Genomic DNA, 18,140 nt, shown 5'->3' on the forward strand with positions numbered 1-18,140 from the left:
TAAGTTATTTGGAGCATTTATATCAAGTTTAAAAAAACATTGAGAGAATTGTTAAAAAATATATATTAACATGTAAGAAATTAAACAATAAAATCAGATGAAAGCACAAACATTCATGTCTTCCTTGCAATTAAAAAAATCACAAACTTTGGAGAAGATTGTATTGTACCCATGGTAACAAGTAGCCATAAAATCCAAGGGTTTGGGGTTTTTTTTTCTTTAATATTTTATTTGACACACACAGAGAGAAAGAAAATGAGTGTGGAGAGGCTCAAGGGGAGAGAGAGAAGCAGACCCCCACTGAACAGGAAGCCCCACTTGGGGCTCGATCCCAGGACCCCAGGATCACAACTGGGGTTGAAAGCAGATGCTTCACTGACTGAGCCACTCAGGCACCCCCAAAAAAATCCAGTTTTAAACTTGCTTAATACAATTCTGTTCAACTCACCTCCACAAACCTATTTTTGCTAGCTATCCAACCAGAGTTGTCCCCTTGTTTCCATAAATTGACCAGTCGGGAACAACTTAATCCAATAAGCATCCCGATGATGAGTACTACTCAATCAAGAACAGACGACCTGAGCAACCATGCTTCTACTGCTTGCCCCCTGGAAAACTGTTGTCCTGAACTCCATACCTCTCCAGTACTCTCTATAAGATCAGTAGTCTCAACTCACTGTAGTAAACAGTAAATCAGCCTTCTCTTTATTTCACATGGAACAGAGGTCTCCTTGTCCTTTGACAATTCTGAAGGTCTCATCACAGTAACTGTGGAAGCTCTTCCTTTGCAACACTCTACAGGATGCACTCCCTGGACCCCTTGTGCTTAACTCCATTTGTCCTTCAGATCTGCTGCCAGTGAGTACAGTCCCAATAACCAGCTGAGCTCAGACTAGTTTCATTAGGTTTTAGCTGCTTCTCTAATGAGTTTTCAGGTTAGACCTGGGTCTTTGTATGATGTCTTTGGGCTTTTTGTTTTGAAAGAATACCATTTGAAAATTATTTTTGCCATTAACTTGATTACTCTCCATCTGCTTATTTTGCTTTTGCTGTTATTTGTCTATATGCATACAGGCTTCTTTCACATGTTTCTGTTTTGCCCTGGATTTCCTTGTCCCTATTAAGCGTACAAGAGAGTGTTCTATAGGGAATGCATGGAAGCATAAGCCAGATAAGTCTATAAACCAAGCCAATCCACTCCTGAAACATTATAGTTGGAGGTCATTTGGTCAGAAACCAATTTGTGAAAAAGCAAGTGGTCAAACATTAGGAAGGCACTTCTTGTCTTAGCAATTTGTGAAAGAAGATCATTGTGTTTATTTGTTCAAATTCCAGGGTCAACGATAGTTGGGTCGCTGATCTCATGGCCCTTCCTATCTGTGTTTGGAACCTGAAATATGGTTCACAAACACACATCCTTAGACAACTTCAGTGCTTCTTTCTTGTTTGTCACAGGTTTGCCTATGTCAAGGTCTCAAACTCTCCCTGGGAGAATTTCTGCTTTCAATATAAAGGTTTACCATAAGTCCTAATTCTGGCACTTTCCTTAGTAAAAGGCAAAAAAGTATTTTGAGTTAAAATTACAATGTCCAAAAGTACACAAAGAATATTCTCCAGTATAGATCACATGCTGGATCATAAAACAAACCTCAATGAAAATAAAAGGACAGAAATAATACAAAGTAAATTCTCTGATCACAACAGAATGAAATTAAAAATCAGTAACAGAAAAAAATCAGTAACAGAAGAACTCAGGAAACTCACATACACGTGGAAAGTAACATATTCCCTTAAATAATCAAGGAGTCAAATAAATGACAAGTGAAATTAGAAAATACTTGGAGTTGGATATAAATGAAAACACAACATACCAAAACATATGGCATACAGCTATAGCATTACTTAAGAGGGAAATTTATAGCTGTAAAAGCCTATATTAAAAAAAGAAAAAATATCCCCCAAAAACTAACCTTTCACCTGAAGACACTGGAAAAAAAAAAGAGCAAACTAATCCGTAAGTATGCAGAAGGAAGAAAATAATGTATATAAGAGTGGGAATTAATGAAAGAGAGAACAGAAAAATACAGTCAACAAAACTATACATTGGCTTTTTGAAAAGGTCAAAAACACTGACAAATCTTTAGCTAGACCACCTATGAAAAAAGGAGACTCAGATTTCTAAAATCTGTGATGAAAAGAGGGAACACTACAACTGGCTTCACATAAATAAAAAGAACTGTAAGGGAACACTTTCAACAGCTGTATGCCAACAAATTAGATAATCCTAAATAGAACGGATAAACTCCTAGAAAGACACAAATGACCAAAACTCACCCAAAAATAAACAGAAAATCTGAATAAATATCTAACAAGTACAGAAATTAAATTAGCAATTTAAAAACTGCACACAAAGAAAAAACAAAACTCAGATGGTATCTCCGATGAATTTCTACCAAGCATTCAAAGGAAAATGAATTCCAATCCTTAATAAACTCTTTCAAAAAACAGAAGGGGGGATCCCTGGGTGGCGCAGCGGTTTGGCGCCTGCCTTTGGCCCAGGGTGCGATCCTGGAGACCGGGGATCGAATCCCACGTCGGGCTCCCGGTGCATGGAGCCTGCTTCTCCCTCTGCCTGTGTCTCTGCCTCTCTCTCTCTCTCTCTGTGATTATCATAAATAAAAAAAACTTAAAAAAAAAAAAAAAAAACAGAAGGTGAAGGGAATACTTCCGAACTCTTTCTATAAGGCCTGTATATCCCAGATATTAACACCAGGCAAAAGTATCACAAGAAAACTACAGATATTGCTTAGGAATATAGATAAAAATCCTCAACAAAATACAAGCAAACCAAAACCAGCAACATATAGAAAAAATTATACACCATGAACAAGTGGGATTTATCCCAGGAATGCAAGGTTTAATACTGAAAAATCCATTTTAAAAGCAGAATGTTTGGGGCTTTTTTTAAATGATCAAAACCCAACTGCCGGGGATCCCTGGGTGGCTCAGCGGTTTAGCACCTGCCTTCAGCCCAGGGTGTGATCCTGGAGTCCCGGGATCGAATCCCACATCGGGCTCCCTGCATGGAGCCTGCTTCTCTCTCTGCCCCCCTCTCTCTCCCTGTGTCTCTCACGAATGAATAAATAAAATTTAAAAAACAAAACAAACAAACAAAAAAACCCAACTGCCTTTCATGCTAAGAACACTCAATAAACCAGGAATAAAATGTAACTTCCTCAATATGAAAAAGGGCATCTACAACAAAAAATTCACACCTAACATACTTGATGAAAGACAGATGGATATGTTGCCCATAAGATCAGGAAAAGGAAAAGGATGTCCACTTTTTTTTTTTTTTTGGCTAGTTGAATTGTCTTTATTATCAAAGGGAATATATCCAAGGCTACTTACATTGAGGAGGGGCGGGGTCAGGGCTTTTTTCTTTTTCCACACCATTTCTATTCAACATTGTATTAGAGGTCCTAGCAGAGTAATTCAGCAAGAAAAATAAATAGAGATCCAGATTGGAAAGGAAGAAATAAAATTACTTATCTTTATTTGCAGATGACATGATCTCCTATATTGAAAATCCCAAAGAATCTATGAATAAAATGTTATAACTAATAAATGAGTTCACAGGGGTTGTGCTATACATGAATGATATTAAAAAAACAGTGTTTTTCTATACACTTGTAACAAAAAAAATGAAACTTTTAAAGAAATCCGTTTACAAGGCATCAAAAAGAATAAAATACTTAGGATAAGTGCAAAACTATACTCTGAAATCTATAAAAAGTGAATTAGTGGTAAGTACACATAAAATTATGTACTTAGGAAATAAAAAGATAATTTTATATACAACATAAGCTATTGTGCAAAAAACAAAATAACAAATACTATATAACTCATCTATAAATAGCTTTTGTGTAGTTAAAATACAACTATAACCTTTAATAAAGTAAAACTTTAATAAAACAATTTCAATGAATGGAAAAATATGCCATATTTGTGAATAGAAGAATCACTGAATGTTCTCCTCAGTCAATGCCAATCAAAATGCCAATTTTTTTTCTTATTCTCATTAAATTATTCAAAGGACCACATGCAAGAGTAAATTGGTGAAATTTGCTACAAAAATTCTGAAAACATGGGGCAGCCTGGGTGGCTCAGCTGTTTAGCACCACCTTCGGTCCAGGGCCTGATCCTGGAGTCCCAGGATCAAGTCCCACATTGGGCTCCCTGCATGGAGCCTGCTTCTCCCTCTGCCTGTGTCTCTGCCTCTCTCATGAATAAATAAATGAAATCTTTTTAAAAAAATTGTGAAAACAGAATTCCTTGACAAATATTAAAAGCTAATACATTTACAGTATCTGAAACAGTGTCACATTGATTTTAACCACTAGATCAAAATGAAATATTCAGAAATAAATTCAAGTATTTTAACATACGATAAAGAGAGGGATTTAAATAAAAAAACAAAAGGTTTTCACTAAGTTGTGTGATAGTTCCAAGGCAATCAATATGATCCTAATATCACATCAAAATAAAATCCAGAAGGTTTAAAACACTGGAAAAAATAAAACATAAGTTAGATCTAAGAAGAAAAGCAAAGCAGAGACTATAAAGAATCAGTGCACTTGAAGACATCTACTCTTATTTAACAAATATTCTTAACACTTACTACATGCTAGGAATCAACTAGAGCTGGATGTACTGTGAGAAAAAGAGACATGGCCCCACCATCAAGGAGAGATAGTCTAGGAAAGATAGAATAAATAATTACAAATTCACCCAAAAAAGTGTGCCATCTTCAACCTCTCTTTATCTCATACCCCACATTCAGCCAGGAAACTTATTAAGCACTACTTTCAAAATATATCCAGGAGCCAACCACTTCTCTTCACCTCCACTGCTGCCATCTTCATGCCTCCACTGGATTCCTGGTTGGTCTCCCCATTTCTATTCCCATCTTGCCAAGTTCCTCCTCCACAGGGCAACAGGAGGGATCCTTTTACAACTCAAGCCACGTCATCTCCCTCCTCAGCTCTAAGTCCTACACTTCACTTTAAAAGCTAAAATCTCCTTATAATAGCCTTACAAAGCTCTATACTATTATCTCCTCCATCTTCTCCATACTTCCACTTGCTCTTGCCTTGCTCTGCTCGCTCTGCTCTAGCCACCCTGGCTTCCCTAATACTCCTTGAATGAGCCAGGTATATTTCTATCTTTTAAAGGCTTTTACCCAGGCAGTCCCTCTGCCAACAAGTCCCTTCACCCATATATTCACCTGGCTAACTCACTCATCTGAGAGTGTTGGGCTTGAATTAACTTGACCACTCTATTTAAAAGTACAGCTCTCCACCTTCCCCTACCCCACCTCTGGTACTCCTGATCTCTCCTAGTCTATGTTCTACTTTTTCTTCCTTCCAAAGTTCTCAACACTTGTAGTATGCTATACGATTCACTTATCATGTTTATTATTTATTGTTTATGTACCCAACTATAGTACAAACTCTTGAGAAGAGGGATCTTTGTTACGTTAACTTATATGTCCCAAGACTCTGGTATACAATGGAAGCTCAATAAATGCATGTTGAAAGAATCAATTTATCAGGTAAGCAAAGATTTATAAGCCTGATAACACCTAGCAGTTGTATGCAGCTGGTAGAAAAATGAACTGAGTGTTCTAGAAGATAATTTGTCAATATATAAGTATATTATAGCAAATATTTTTTGAAGTCTTTAAAATGTTCACCCTTTTTATTAAGTAATTCCACTTCTAAGCACATAGCCTTTAAAAAAGAATCAGTGATGGACACAGATTTATCTATAAAATGGGATTTCAAAAAAAAATAAATAAAATAAAGTGGGATTTCATGAAGCCATTACAAATTAATCACATCTATATTTACTACAGTAAATAATTTACTACAGTAACACATTCACTTCTTTTTAGATTTATTTATTCCATTGACAGAGAAAGAGAGCATGTGTGCAAGTACTTGAAGTGGAGGAGGGGCAGTGGGAGAGGTAGAGGTAGAGAAAGAAATCCTCAGACTCTGCCCTGAGCACAAAACCCGACAAGGGACTCCAGTCCATGACCCTGAGATCACAACCTGAGCCAAATCAAGAGTCAGATGCTTAACCAATTGCGCCACCCAGGAGCCCTGAGGAGGAATTGTATTAACTCTCTAAAAAAAACTTGGTTTAATACACACACACCCTGAGTTTTTGTTTAAATGTGTTACTATAGAGGCATTTGGGTGGCTCTTGGTTTCTGCTCAGATGGTGATCTCAGGGACATGAGATTGAGCCCTGAATTGGGCTCCTCACATAGGGTGGAGCCTCCTTGAGGATTTTTCTCTCCCTCTTCCTCTGCCCCTCCTGCTCATAAGTGCACACATGCATGTGCACACACACATACTCTAAATAAATAAAATAAATCTTTTTTTGAAAAAAAAAAGAAACAATTCCTGGGGTGCCTGGGTGGGTCAGTCAGTTAAGCATCTGCCTTTGGCTCAGGTTATGATCCCAGGATCCTGGGATACAGCCCGCATGGCATCACGCTTCCTGCTTAGTGGGGAGCCTGCTTCTCCCTCTCCCTCTGTTGTTCCCCCTGCATGTGCTGTCAAATAAAGAAATAAAATCTCTGTCGAATAAAAAAACAAACAAACCCCAATTCCTCCTCAAAGTACAGTAGGTCTCTATTCATATGCTATCCCAGCAAGACTTATATACATTCAGTATTCTTAATCTGTTCTACAATTTAAAACCTAAACAGAACAATGGTCAATCTGTATTCAGCTATCACTGAACTTTTCAGAAAATTGCTAGCTTGTTAAAAATAGATCCCACAATTCACTCACATGACATCTAGAACCGAATCATTCCGAATGACCTTATGGGAGACATCAGCTAGGAGAAAAAGACCTCCATCTGTCCTTCGGATGCTAGCTGCGTAGCCTGGCCAGATCTGCAACCTGAAGAGACAGGTGAGCTTTACCTTAGGGTTCTAAAAGGACCACAGATACTTCCATGCCCCTATTTGAAACAATAGAGCAAATACGGCCCCCCTGCATAGTAACAGTGAGAAAGCACCATGAAACAAAATAAATCAACATCATTGTGAACCTACTAAAACAATAACTATGGAACAAGTTTAACTGATAAATTGTATTCACAATCATAAAATACTGTTGAGATTTCTGTACTACATATGGTAATCACAATGAAAAATTTCTTTCCAGAACATTTGAAAGGAAGAGACCACCACTGACCTGTGTTGCTGCAGTACCATAGCACTTGTAGGGTCATAAAAGTTTCTCCCCACAAGCTTCATATCTAAAAGTTTCATTACCCTGAAATAAAGAGCAAAAATGGGTCTTCTAAAGAAAAATAAAAAAAAATTCAAGCTCTATTACTCTTAGCTATATCTTCCTTTTGAAGCCTAACGTCCCAAAATCTTTGGTGTCTTTTGCACAACATAGCTTTTATGCTGAGAACACCATTGCAAATAAATAAATAATCAAAGCATTTATCTTGAGGTATATACAACTGACAACAACTGGCCTTATTTACAAAGGTAACCAAAAACTTATTTCCCAGGTTCAATTTACATTATTTTTCACCATTAACTAAAAAGAATTGAAAAAAGTCGATTCCTGTTTGTAAAGATCAGTCTGGAATAGGAAGTTATATGTTTGTTCCTGGCAGTTCAGCTTACTAGGCAGAAATTAGGTTCTGTATTTCGTTTAAAAAGAGGTGATATAGGAGTAAATTTTATGAAAATTTGAGTCTTATAGAAAGTTAAAAAAATATGAGCTATCTGAATCCAAAAAAATCAAGGGACCTGGAAAAAAAATTCTTCCAGCAAAATTTTTGCAGGCTGCCACTTTGAGTAGCCCCATCAGTAACACCATTAAATTATGCAATATAACCTCTGCTTTTAAAGTTCCTGAATGATTCAAAGGAACCCATCCAGCCACCCTTCATTATACCTAAATCTGGAGAATCACCTGACATAATTTTTTAGTAAGTTAGCCTCAATACCATCCATTTATTTATTAAATATTTCCAAACTCATCTTTATATATGTGTTGTATAATACCATCCAAGCTTCTTGAAGAACATGGTTACATATTTAAGACAGAGATTAAATAAGCTGTTTTCTCACCGACGGAAAACAACATTGTAGAAAGGAATGCACAAGTCAGAACAGGGCTCCAGGGTCTTTGTCAATTGAATCTTAATGTTGATATCTGCGCCATCAGTTTTCCTTTGACTTTTTAGCTCAAGAACCTAACAAATAAATATATTCAAGTAAAAAAAAAGACAAAACTGTCAAGCCCTCATCTAATCCAACTGTGTTCTAGAAAACACTAAAATATCTTAAATATATTTTCTACTTTCCCCTGACTTTGCTGCCCACACTAGGCAAAATCATAGCATGACAACTAGGATTTAAGAAAGGATTTGGTAAGAGGACTGACTAGCAACAGATCTCTTTGCATGCTGAAACCTAAAACCATTCTCTGTCACTGAGGTCAAAGGCTTCCAACCACTCTTCCTCTCTGAGAAGCAACTTCTTGAAGAATTCAAATGAAAAAGTTTCTTAAAAAAAAAAAAAAAGAAAAAAAAAGAAAAAGTTTCTTAATTTGACATTTGTTATTGAAAAGCCTGTCTTTCCTCTAAGAATAGGAAAGTACAACTCAAACATCAGGAGGTCTATGATTTCCTACCACTCAAAACACCAAAACACTCTTAGGTTTCATTCCAAAATATATTTCCTATTTGGTCTCACTTGTTGAAGTTTAATAGGCAGATAGAGAATGGATCCATCAAAAGCAGTAACGTTTCCGGTGACAGCTTGATGGTCCTTCAACATGCCAAACCTCATGCTTTTGCACTCCACATTGGGGCTAGAAAACAATAAAGAGGATTTTACTTCAATTTGTTCAAATGGCAGTCTTTACTATCCCTGTGTAATAGGTTTGTTAGAGTCACTTGTAACTACTGCTCCATCTAGTGGTCATATTAAAAATTCAAATATACCTGACTATAAGAGGAATTTCAACCCAAGAATACCTGCCCATAGAAAAAAAAAACTCGTAATTTCACCACCCAAAGACAATTGCTTTAACATGTCCAGATTTTAGACAAGAGGGTCAGAACATCTTTTCAGTAAAGGATAGCAATTTTTTTAGGCTTTACAGACCATATAGTCTCTGCTACAACTACTCAACTTGGCCAACACACACTAAAGCAGCATGGACAATATGTAAACCAATGAACCTGGTTATGTTCCAGTAAAACTTTATTATAAAACAGGCAGTGGGCCAGATCTGCCCTCCAGGACAGCCGTAGTTTGTCAATCATTGCTCTAGAGTCTGCAAAAATACACACATTAAAAATAATTTTTTTAAAAAAGGATTTTACTCCAACTTTTCACCTGTGGCAATGCAATTTCTACTTTTTATTGACTCACTGTCTCAAATATTACACCTTTGAAAAGCTCCAGTAGCTACTTAGTACAATGACTGTCCCGTTTCATATCAATAATATACAATGTTGGTGTACAACTGGAAAGCTTAAACAAATCTAAGGTTAATATACGGTATGTTCAAGCACATGACAAAAGATGAAAAAATCAAGTGGTAATCCAATATAGCTGTCCCAAAACTAAACATTCATATATTAATATCACATTTCAAAATGCTTCTGCAGGGGCACCTGAGTGGCTGAGTGGTTGAGCATCTATTTGCCTTTTGCTCAGGTCATGATCCTGGGGTTCTGGGATTGAGTCTTGCTTTGGGCTCCTCACGGGGAGCCTGCTTCTCAACCTCTGCCTCTGTTTCTGCCTCTTTCTCTGTGTCTCTCATGAATAAAAATTCAAAAACAAAAAACAAAATGCTTCTCCAAAAAATTTACCTACATGAATGACACTATGCCCTAAACATAGTATTTAAAATTGTTTTTCTGGACTTTCTTCACTTAATAAAGGAAGCCACAAGATGACCAGTTCACTGTAATAAATCTCAGTACCCTCTCAATGGCCTGGCTAGCTCTTTATACTGTGGCTTCAAAGGTCCGTATCTACCATCTTGAAATTTATAGAATCCATGTCTTCTCCACTGTCCAGTCAATGCAGAGACTTCTGAGGACTCACATTCCTTTCTGCTTCATTAACATTTGTCAATCCATTTCCAGAGAAAGAGTTCTTCCCTCTCATTATGCTCATCCATTTCTCTTCCAGTTCCAGAGCAGGCCCATTCCCACTACCCTCCCTTCTTAGGGTATAATTTCACCCTCTTTTTTAGCTTCTCTTCACCTGCCACATGTGCTCAGTTTTAAAGCAATCCTACTACTCTATTTAATTATCATTTCATTTCTCATCCTCTTACCCACTTTTTATTTTTATTGTTTCATAATTTCTAGTAAGTCTTTTCTTTAAATTTTATTTTTTTATTCATGAGAGACACAGAGAAAGAGAGGCAGAGACACAGGCAGAGGGAGAAGCAGGCTCCATGCAGGGAGCCTGACATGGGAACTCAATCCCAGGTCTCCAGGATCACACTCTGAGCTGAAGGCAGCGCTAAACTGCTGAACCACCCAGGCGGCCCCCCCACTTTTTAAATAAGTAGCCAAGGGCAATCCCAGTGGTGCAGCGGTTTAGGGACCCCTGCAGCTCAGGGCGTGATCCTGGAGACCCTGGATCATGTCCCACATCAGGCTCTCTGCATGGTGCCTGCTTCTCCCTCTGCCTGTGTCTCTGCCTCTCTCTCTGTGTCTCTATGAATAAATAAATAAAACCTTTTTAAAAATCTAGTTATAAATAAGTAGCCAATTCACTAGCTATTTCCCATGGCCTGTGCTCACCTTGGTTCCTTTAGTCTAGTTTTTTCTCCATAACTCCAATAAAGCTACTAGAAAATCAAGAGTGCTCTTCAAAGTAAATTCAGTAACTTTTTTTCCTGTGGCTGAAGTCAACTACCTCCTCGTTCAAAGGAGCCCTTCCTTTGGTCTTTATAACCTGTCTTCAGGGTATTTCCCCCTTAACTGTTCCTTTCTTTCACTCCATTTATTTCTCTTATACCAATTAGCAGCTGTGTTCCAAAAATTCAGCCTTCCATCCTCCTATTTTCTCTTCAAAGACACTCCAAAACACATATTCGTTTTCGCAATTCCAGCTAATAACCTCTAGCTAATGACTCTCCTGAGATTTTAAGCAGGCTCTACACCCAGTGTAGAGCCCAACACAGGGCTTGAACTCACAACCCTGAGATCAAGACCTGAGCTGAGATCAAGACCTGAGCTGAGATCAAGAATTGGACACTTCACCATCTGTGCCACCCAGCACTCCCTTCCTGAGATTTGAAAAGAACACAAACATGAATTATTAATTTTTAAGAAGTATGAGAAACCCTGAAGTTATTGATATAAAATTATTCATAGTATGAGACTTAGGCAAGAGGGATCCAGGTTTTGTGGGATGTGGGTCTTATACCAGCGGTGGGGAAGAGTCTCTCTTTAAGAAGAGAAATGCAAAATTACAAAGTAAGTTAAAAGACTATGGAAGCGGGACACCTGGGTGGCTCAGCGGTTGAGCATCTGCCTTTGGCTCAGGGTGTGATCCCAGAACCCAGGGATCGAATCCCACATCATGCTCTCTGCATGGAGCCTGCTTCTCCCTCTGCTTTGTCTCTGTCTCTCTGTCTCTCCTGAATAAATAAAAAAATCTTAAAAAAAAAAAAAAAAAGATTATGGAAGGGGTCTGTGCATGTAAAAGGCCCGAACTTTAAGCTTCATCAATTTCACAGTAAATCCACCTTGCAAGTGCTTAAAATGGCACCTAATAAGTTAAAATCTGAAGTAGTGAAATAATGTTAACGTTAACAAGTAATGTTTGTTTGTTTTTAATTTTATTTATTTATTCATGAGAGAGAGAGAGAGAGAGGGGCAGAGTCACAGGCAGAGAAAGAAGCAGGTTCCATGCAGGGAGCCTGACATGGGACTCGATCCTGGGTCTCCAGGATCAGGCCCTGGGCTGAAGGCGGCACTAAACCACTGAGCCACCTGGGCTGCCCCTGCAAATAATGTTAACCTTAAAATTATCACAAGGATCTGAGTTTGCACATTATCGTGGGGGGATGTTCATTAGGAATCACACAGAAAAATATTCAGTTATTCCAGGGAAACGATTTCATTACTGTTCTCTAAGAAGTAAATACAGAGAAAAAAAAGTTGTGAATACCTGAAGGTCACATGATATTGATAAACTGCTTCATTATGACACTGTATTTTGATAAGGTTCAATCCTAAAGATTGAGGTGTTCCTTTTGAGCCCTGCTTCACAAAAACCTCTCTGGAAAATAAAAGTAGGCACATATAACAAAAACAAATGCAAGCAACTCATGCTACAAAATAATAAGAAAGAAAAAAACACTGGGGGAAGTAATATTTTACACTTAGCTTACACAAGTTACACGAAAGCAAGCTTTGAAGGCTAGAAGCTAAAATCTTAGCAATCTCTAATTAGAGAAGCAAGATCACCCTTTTTGCCCTGGTTAATATCAACGGAATAATTGAGGCCAGCTAACTAAAACACAAAAATTAGTTCCAATAAGAAAGATGAACTGCTGCAATATCTTTCCTAGACTATTTCCTAATCTTCGATGAGTCAAAAAACTGGCTATGTCTGAATTGAGAAGGAAATGAAAAATCATTTGAGTTCATTCCCTGGTACGTATTATTTAACCCATCAACCCCATTTCACTTCATCAGGCATTGTCCCACCCCCTTGTCATTTTCCCCCCTGGCAAAAACCAAACAACAAAACAAACAAGCCTGCAGTACCCACCACCCACAAAGGAGTTTAGATGCAACAGAAACAGTGCTTATGATTTTATGAGGTCTCCTCCCACATCATTACCAAGTAGAGACTTACTTTTCCTTATGTTCCTTATGTTCCACAGCCCCAAGTAGAGAGTGATCCAGAGAGTGCGGTGAGGATGGCGGCAGAGGTGGTGGTGATGATAGCTGGGAAGGATCTCGACAAGTCAGGCTGATAGCACCAGGAGCCTTGTGTACTCCTCTGCCTAAACCACCAGCTGCTCTTCCCAAAGATAATAAAGATGTATTCGAATTCCCTCTTCCAAGCATTCTGAAATGTTGAAAAGAAGCAAATCGGGCCTTTCTCAACCATGCTTCTATCTATACCCCATCTAAATGATTTCTCCAAGTCTACATTCTTTTCCTGAAGGAGTCAGCAAAAGGGACCCAAACCTTGGGATTTTTTCCAGATCCAAATATGCCTACATGACTCATTTGCTAATTGTTACTAATACTGATTTTCAGGGCCAATTTCCTCAGCAGAATTGAGGTGGAAGAGTGAGTCAGCCAGGTTGTGAACCACCACAATCAGGTTAACTTATCAGGGCAAATGAGAGTTGTAAACTGCCCAGTGGAGAACTACTTTTACCCATTTCCAAGGACTGACTGGATCAGTGGCTGCTGATTATTCTGGGGAAAATACCCACTCTTTAGTATAAAACCATGCATTGTTTATAATATGATCCTTTTCAGAGTTTCTCTTTGGTTTTATAAAGACATTTCATCTGAATTTGACACTTACCCTAGAAGGCAACTTTACCCACCTATTCCAACCAACACAGGCCTCTGCCATCTTGCTATCCCCAGCTGCCAACACAGAAGGATCCGCAAAAGTGGAATGGGGTTCTTCTTTGTCCTTGCGTACCATACTGGCAGACAAGCCTCGACCTAAAATGCCTCTACCTGAATGGAAGGGCCAAAACCCAACTATAACTGTGAGTTGAAAATGTTGTATAGTACACTTATTTTTCTGAAGATAAACTATAAATTTAAGAACAAAGCAATCATACATACATACTATACTTTGAATTAGTTTTCCACATACCTGATGGAGGCATTTCCCGTTTCAGAGGGGCCCGGGACACAGTTTCAAGGCCCAGTCCTCGGAACATAGACACGAAACCTACAGATTCCTATGAAAGTCAAAGGGTAGAGTTATCTGAAAATATATTTTGACAGTTATTCTAAGATATAGAATATATTTCTAAAATGAAATAAGTGTTATTTCAATGACTGGAAGTGACACACATTCTGTAACACATATAGTGAAATGTTTTTTTTAAAAAAAACATTGTTTTTTGTTTTTTTAAAGATTTTATTTTTTTTTTTCACGAGAGACACAGAGACAGAAACACAGGCAGAGAGAGAAGCAGGCTTCCATGCAGGGAGCCTGACGTGGGACTCGATCCCGGGATCCCAGGATCACGCCCTGGGCTGAAGGCAGACGCTCAACAACTGAGCCACCCAGGTGTCCCTAGTGAAGTGTTTAAGAAGACATAATAAAGATGTTTATAACAAGACACCCAGAAACACTGAAGGTTTTCTTTTTTTTTTAAAGATTTTATTTATTTATTTATTCACAAGAGATACACACACAGAGAGAGGCAGAGACACAGGCAGCGGGAGAAGCAGGCTCTACGCAGGGAGTCTGACGTGGGACTCAATCCCAGGATTCCAGGATCATGCCCTGGGCCAAAGGCAGGCTCTAAACCGTTGAGCCACCCAAGGATTCTCCACTGACGGTTTTCATAAAGTATTGGTAACTAAAATCATCTTTGAATTCTATACACGTTATAAGAATAAAGGATAAAAATACCTCATAAAAATTATTTAATTAGATTACGGGGGTGCCCAGAGGGAGAGGGATAGAGAGAACCTCAGACTCCACGCCCAGCACAGAGCCCAATATGGGGCTCTATCTCACAACCCTGAGATGACCTGAGCTGAAATCAAGAGTCGGATGCTTAACAAACTGAGCCACCCAGATGCCCCTTTAAGTAGCTTTAATAGGGACGCCTGGGTGGTTCAGTGGTTGAGCGTCTGCCTTTGGCTCAGGGTGTTATCCTAGAGTCCCAGGATCGAGTCCTGAATCAGGCTCCCTGCATGGAGTCTGCTTCTCCTCCCTCTGCCTGTGTCTCTGCCTCTCTATCTTGTGAATAAAATCTTTAAAAAAAAAGTAGTTTTAATAAATACTTTTAAAACTTATAACTATGTCATATTAGGTTTTTTTTTTTTTTTTTTTTTTTTTAATTTTTATTTATTTATGATAGTCACACACACAGAGAGAGAGAGAGAGGCAGAGACACAGGCAGAGGGAGAAGCAGGCTCCATGCAGGGAGCCCGACGTGGGATTCGATCCCGGGTCTCCAGGATCGCGCCCTGGGCCAAAGGCAGGCGCTAAACCGCTGCGCCACCCAGGGATCCCCATATTAGGTTTTTAAGCATACATACAGGTATAGTCCCTGCTTGGTGTACAGAGTAACAAAGTATAACTTTTCTTATTTGTTTCCTATATACAGAAGGTAAGAGGGAACACATATACTAGTTAATAAATTTTCAGAAAATTGGACCATTTAAAAGTATCTGAGATTTGGGTTTTTAAAAACAACCTCCAACAAAACTTGCAACTGTCTTCCTGTGGAAGTCTTGAAAGTTTACTGGTGTTATGCCAGTTAGAGCTGTCACATACAGACTTATGCAAGCCATCCAAGCATAACATAATGTCCTTTTTCTTTCTGCCTACACAACATTACATTTGACACTGTCTACTCCACTTCAAAAGTTTTTTTTTTTTTTTTTTTTTTTATGATAGTCACAGAGAGAGAGAGAGAGAGAGAAAGAGAGAGGCAGAGACACAGGCAGAGGGAGAAGCAGGCTCCATGCACCGGGAGCCCGACGTGGAATTCGATCCCGGGTCTCCAGGACCTCGCCCTGGGCCAAAGGCAGGCGCTAAACCGCTGCGCCACCCAGGGATCCCCTGTCTACTCCACTTCAAATGGTCATAACTGCATTATCAGGTTCTTCCTCTATTTGCTAACTTTTATTCTTTGAGATTTCTTAATTATAGACAATTACCATTCTTAAAACTACTATATAATTATGAGATTAACAATGTACATACATGCAAATGTACACACATTAGAAGCAATAGCTGAAAATATTTTTAAGATTTGAGCAAAGAGCCCTCTAAAAGGAAACTTAACAAGCTGCTAATACCACAGAGCCAAACCCAGTGTGAAAATCTAAACACTTAGAACACAAAGCTGTATCTTCAAACCTGTCATTTATGTATACATGTATATTTATATCTATGGAAACTAGAAGACTGAGGATACCCAAGCCTATCTAGCATTTTTTATGAGGTACTTTTTCTAAACTCACAACTCCAGTATTTGAAATATATGTCCAAAATGCAATTACCAAGAAAAACAAAAACAAAATCCAACCAACCAAAAAAACCCAAACCTTTCTTTTTCCCATATGGGGCTTCATAGTTATTTGAAATATTTTATTTCCTCTGATGATAAGCTATATGTTGCTACTGTGCATCCAGACATGATCTTACCCTTTGTGCTGGCCCACTCTGTTTGCTTGGTTCCCCTGGCTTTCCAAACACATGGCCTCTGCCTGCAGGTCCTGCCCTGCCCAGAGCTGAGTCCAAAGGTTTAGGAGCTTGTGGCCAAGGGCCTGGCATCCGTACACACTGAGATGGGTGCACAGAAGAGCCCCTGAAGGGTGGTCGGACAGGATCCATTGAAAGGCCGCAGAGGATACGGGTGTCGATCCTGTTCTGATGAATTACCTGCCAGTATTTCATAAAGATTAAAAAGATCCCCAATTGTTTTCCTTTTCCTTCAAGACAGACCCACAAAGCATTAAAAATATAGTTCCCTTATGTCAGACCAGTAATACAACCAGCTTCCTACATCGTATTCACTTCAAAAGCTCTATTTAGCCTAGAACATCCTAAACACTTTCCAACAGCAAGCAATATTTACTTAATGATTTAAATAAATATATATAAATATATATTATAATGTGTACTATTACAAATATTATAAATATGAATATTTATTAAATGAATGTTATTTAATTATTTTAAATCTTAAATAAGTGATTAACTATTAAATATTATTTAATTAAAATTTAAATAATTATTAGATATTATTACTTATATTTGATATAAATAAAATTTATTTGTTCTTTTTTTTAATAAATAAAATTTAAATGTTGAACTAGACTATCCTCTTTCACACAAAAATGGTAGGCTATGCCTCCCTACCCTAAAGGCTACAAGAGTTCTCTCCTTGAGTTTGTTTCAACTCCTTTTGGGTTAGCCTGACCTTTCTGCTCTCACTTCTTCGCAGCACCACCCAAGGAATCCGAGGTCGCCCTGGGGCATGCTGAGAGGCGCCGTAACCCCCTGCCAGTTAGAGGAGCTCCGCCATGGGGCCCCTTTCTCCACTCCTCCCTCATCACTTCTGTGGATTCAGGCCCCTCCTCCAGAAGGCCCTCCCTTAACGTGCACCTCCTCCTCTGGATTAGTTAGCCTAAAGCTGGCTGCCTGGAAGGTGCCACGGAGGAGGGCCGTGGGCCCCGCGGGCCTGACCACAAGGGAGGCCCCTCAAGGCACATCCGACCCCCGCCCCACCCCCACCCCCGCCACCCCGAAGGCGAGCCCCCAAACCAACAGCCCTGCAGCGGCTCCCACCCACCCACCGTGCCCGTCCAAACCACTCTCCCGTTCACTCAGACCCAGCAGGCGGGGCCTCTCTCCCTGGGCCGCCACCTTCCCACCTTCTCTCCAGGTCCTGCGCTGCTCCTCCACACACCAGGCCTCAAATAACGACTTCCCGCCCCCGCCCCGGCCCCACCCCGGGTCCACAGACCCTCACGCCTGAGGTGAGGGGTGAGGGGTGAGGAGGAGGGGGGTGGGGAAGGACGGTCCGCACCGGGCCGTAAGGTGACCCGCTCGCCACTCGGCCTGCAACTGGGCTACCTGGGCCTCCCTGGCCTTCCAAACCTTCGCCCGGTCCACACGGCGGGCTCCAGTCGTCGCCCGGCTCCGCGGCGCCCCGGGAGAACACGGCGCTCAACAGCATCCGGCACGCCAAGAGGCCCACATGCTTCAGACCAATTTCCGGTCCTCTCGCGAGGCCTTGAGGGCTGACCCCATTGGCCAGACAAAATGCCACTCACGGGATGCAGCCACCTCATTGGCTCGTCTGTGAAAAGGCCCGCTCCCTTTCTAG

General features: G+C 39.7%; 1 protein-coding gene across 5 annotated transcripts in view; it reads right to left on the bottom strand.

The window, feature by feature from the left end:
- Window positions 1–18,023, bottom strand: part of PIWIL2 (piwi like RNA-mediated gene silencing 2) — a 76,549-nt gene extending 58,526 nt beyond the window's left edge. For 2 of the 5 annotated variants that reach the window (XM_038573861.1, XM_038573860.1), the window contains exons 1-10: window positions 17,841–17,862; window positions 16,454–16,690; window positions 13,934–14,021; window positions 13,653–13,791; window positions 12,944–13,159; window positions 12,251–12,361; window positions 8,801–8,918; window positions 8,174–8,298; window positions 7,278–7,358; window positions 6,867–6,980 (exon numbers count right to left, since the gene is read on the bottom strand). In XM_038573861.1, the coding sequence (XP_038429789.1) occupies window positions 6,867–6,980; window positions 7,278–7,358; window positions 8,174–8,298; window positions 8,801–8,918; window positions 12,251–12,361; window positions 12,944–13,159; window positions 13,653–13,791; window positions 13,934–14,021; window positions 16,454–16,642 (1,181 nt within the window). In that variant the 5' untranslated portion in view covers window positions 16,643–16,690; window positions 17,841–17,862. Of the gene's footprint in view, window positions 1–6,866; window positions 6,981–7,277; window positions 7,359–8,173; window positions 8,299–8,800; window positions 8,919–12,250; window positions 12,362–12,943; window positions 13,160–13,652; window positions 13,792–13,933; window positions 14,022–16,453; window positions 16,691–17,840; window positions 17,863–17,887 lie in introns of those variants that run through there. The other 3 variants (XM_038573859.1, XM_038573858.1, XM_038573857.1) reach the window with 3 other exon arrangements.
- Between the last annotated feature and the right edge of the window lie 117 nt (window positions 18,024–18,140).

Source organism: Canis lupus, chromosome 25 (genome assembly GCF_011100685.1).
Source record: "Canis lupus familiaris isolate Mischka breed German Shepherd chromosome 25, alternate assembly UU_Cfam_GSD_1.0, whole genome shotgun sequence".
NCBI classification, from domain to species: domain Eukaryota; kingdom Metazoa; phylum Chordata; class Mammalia; order Carnivora; family Canidae; genus Canis; species Canis lupus.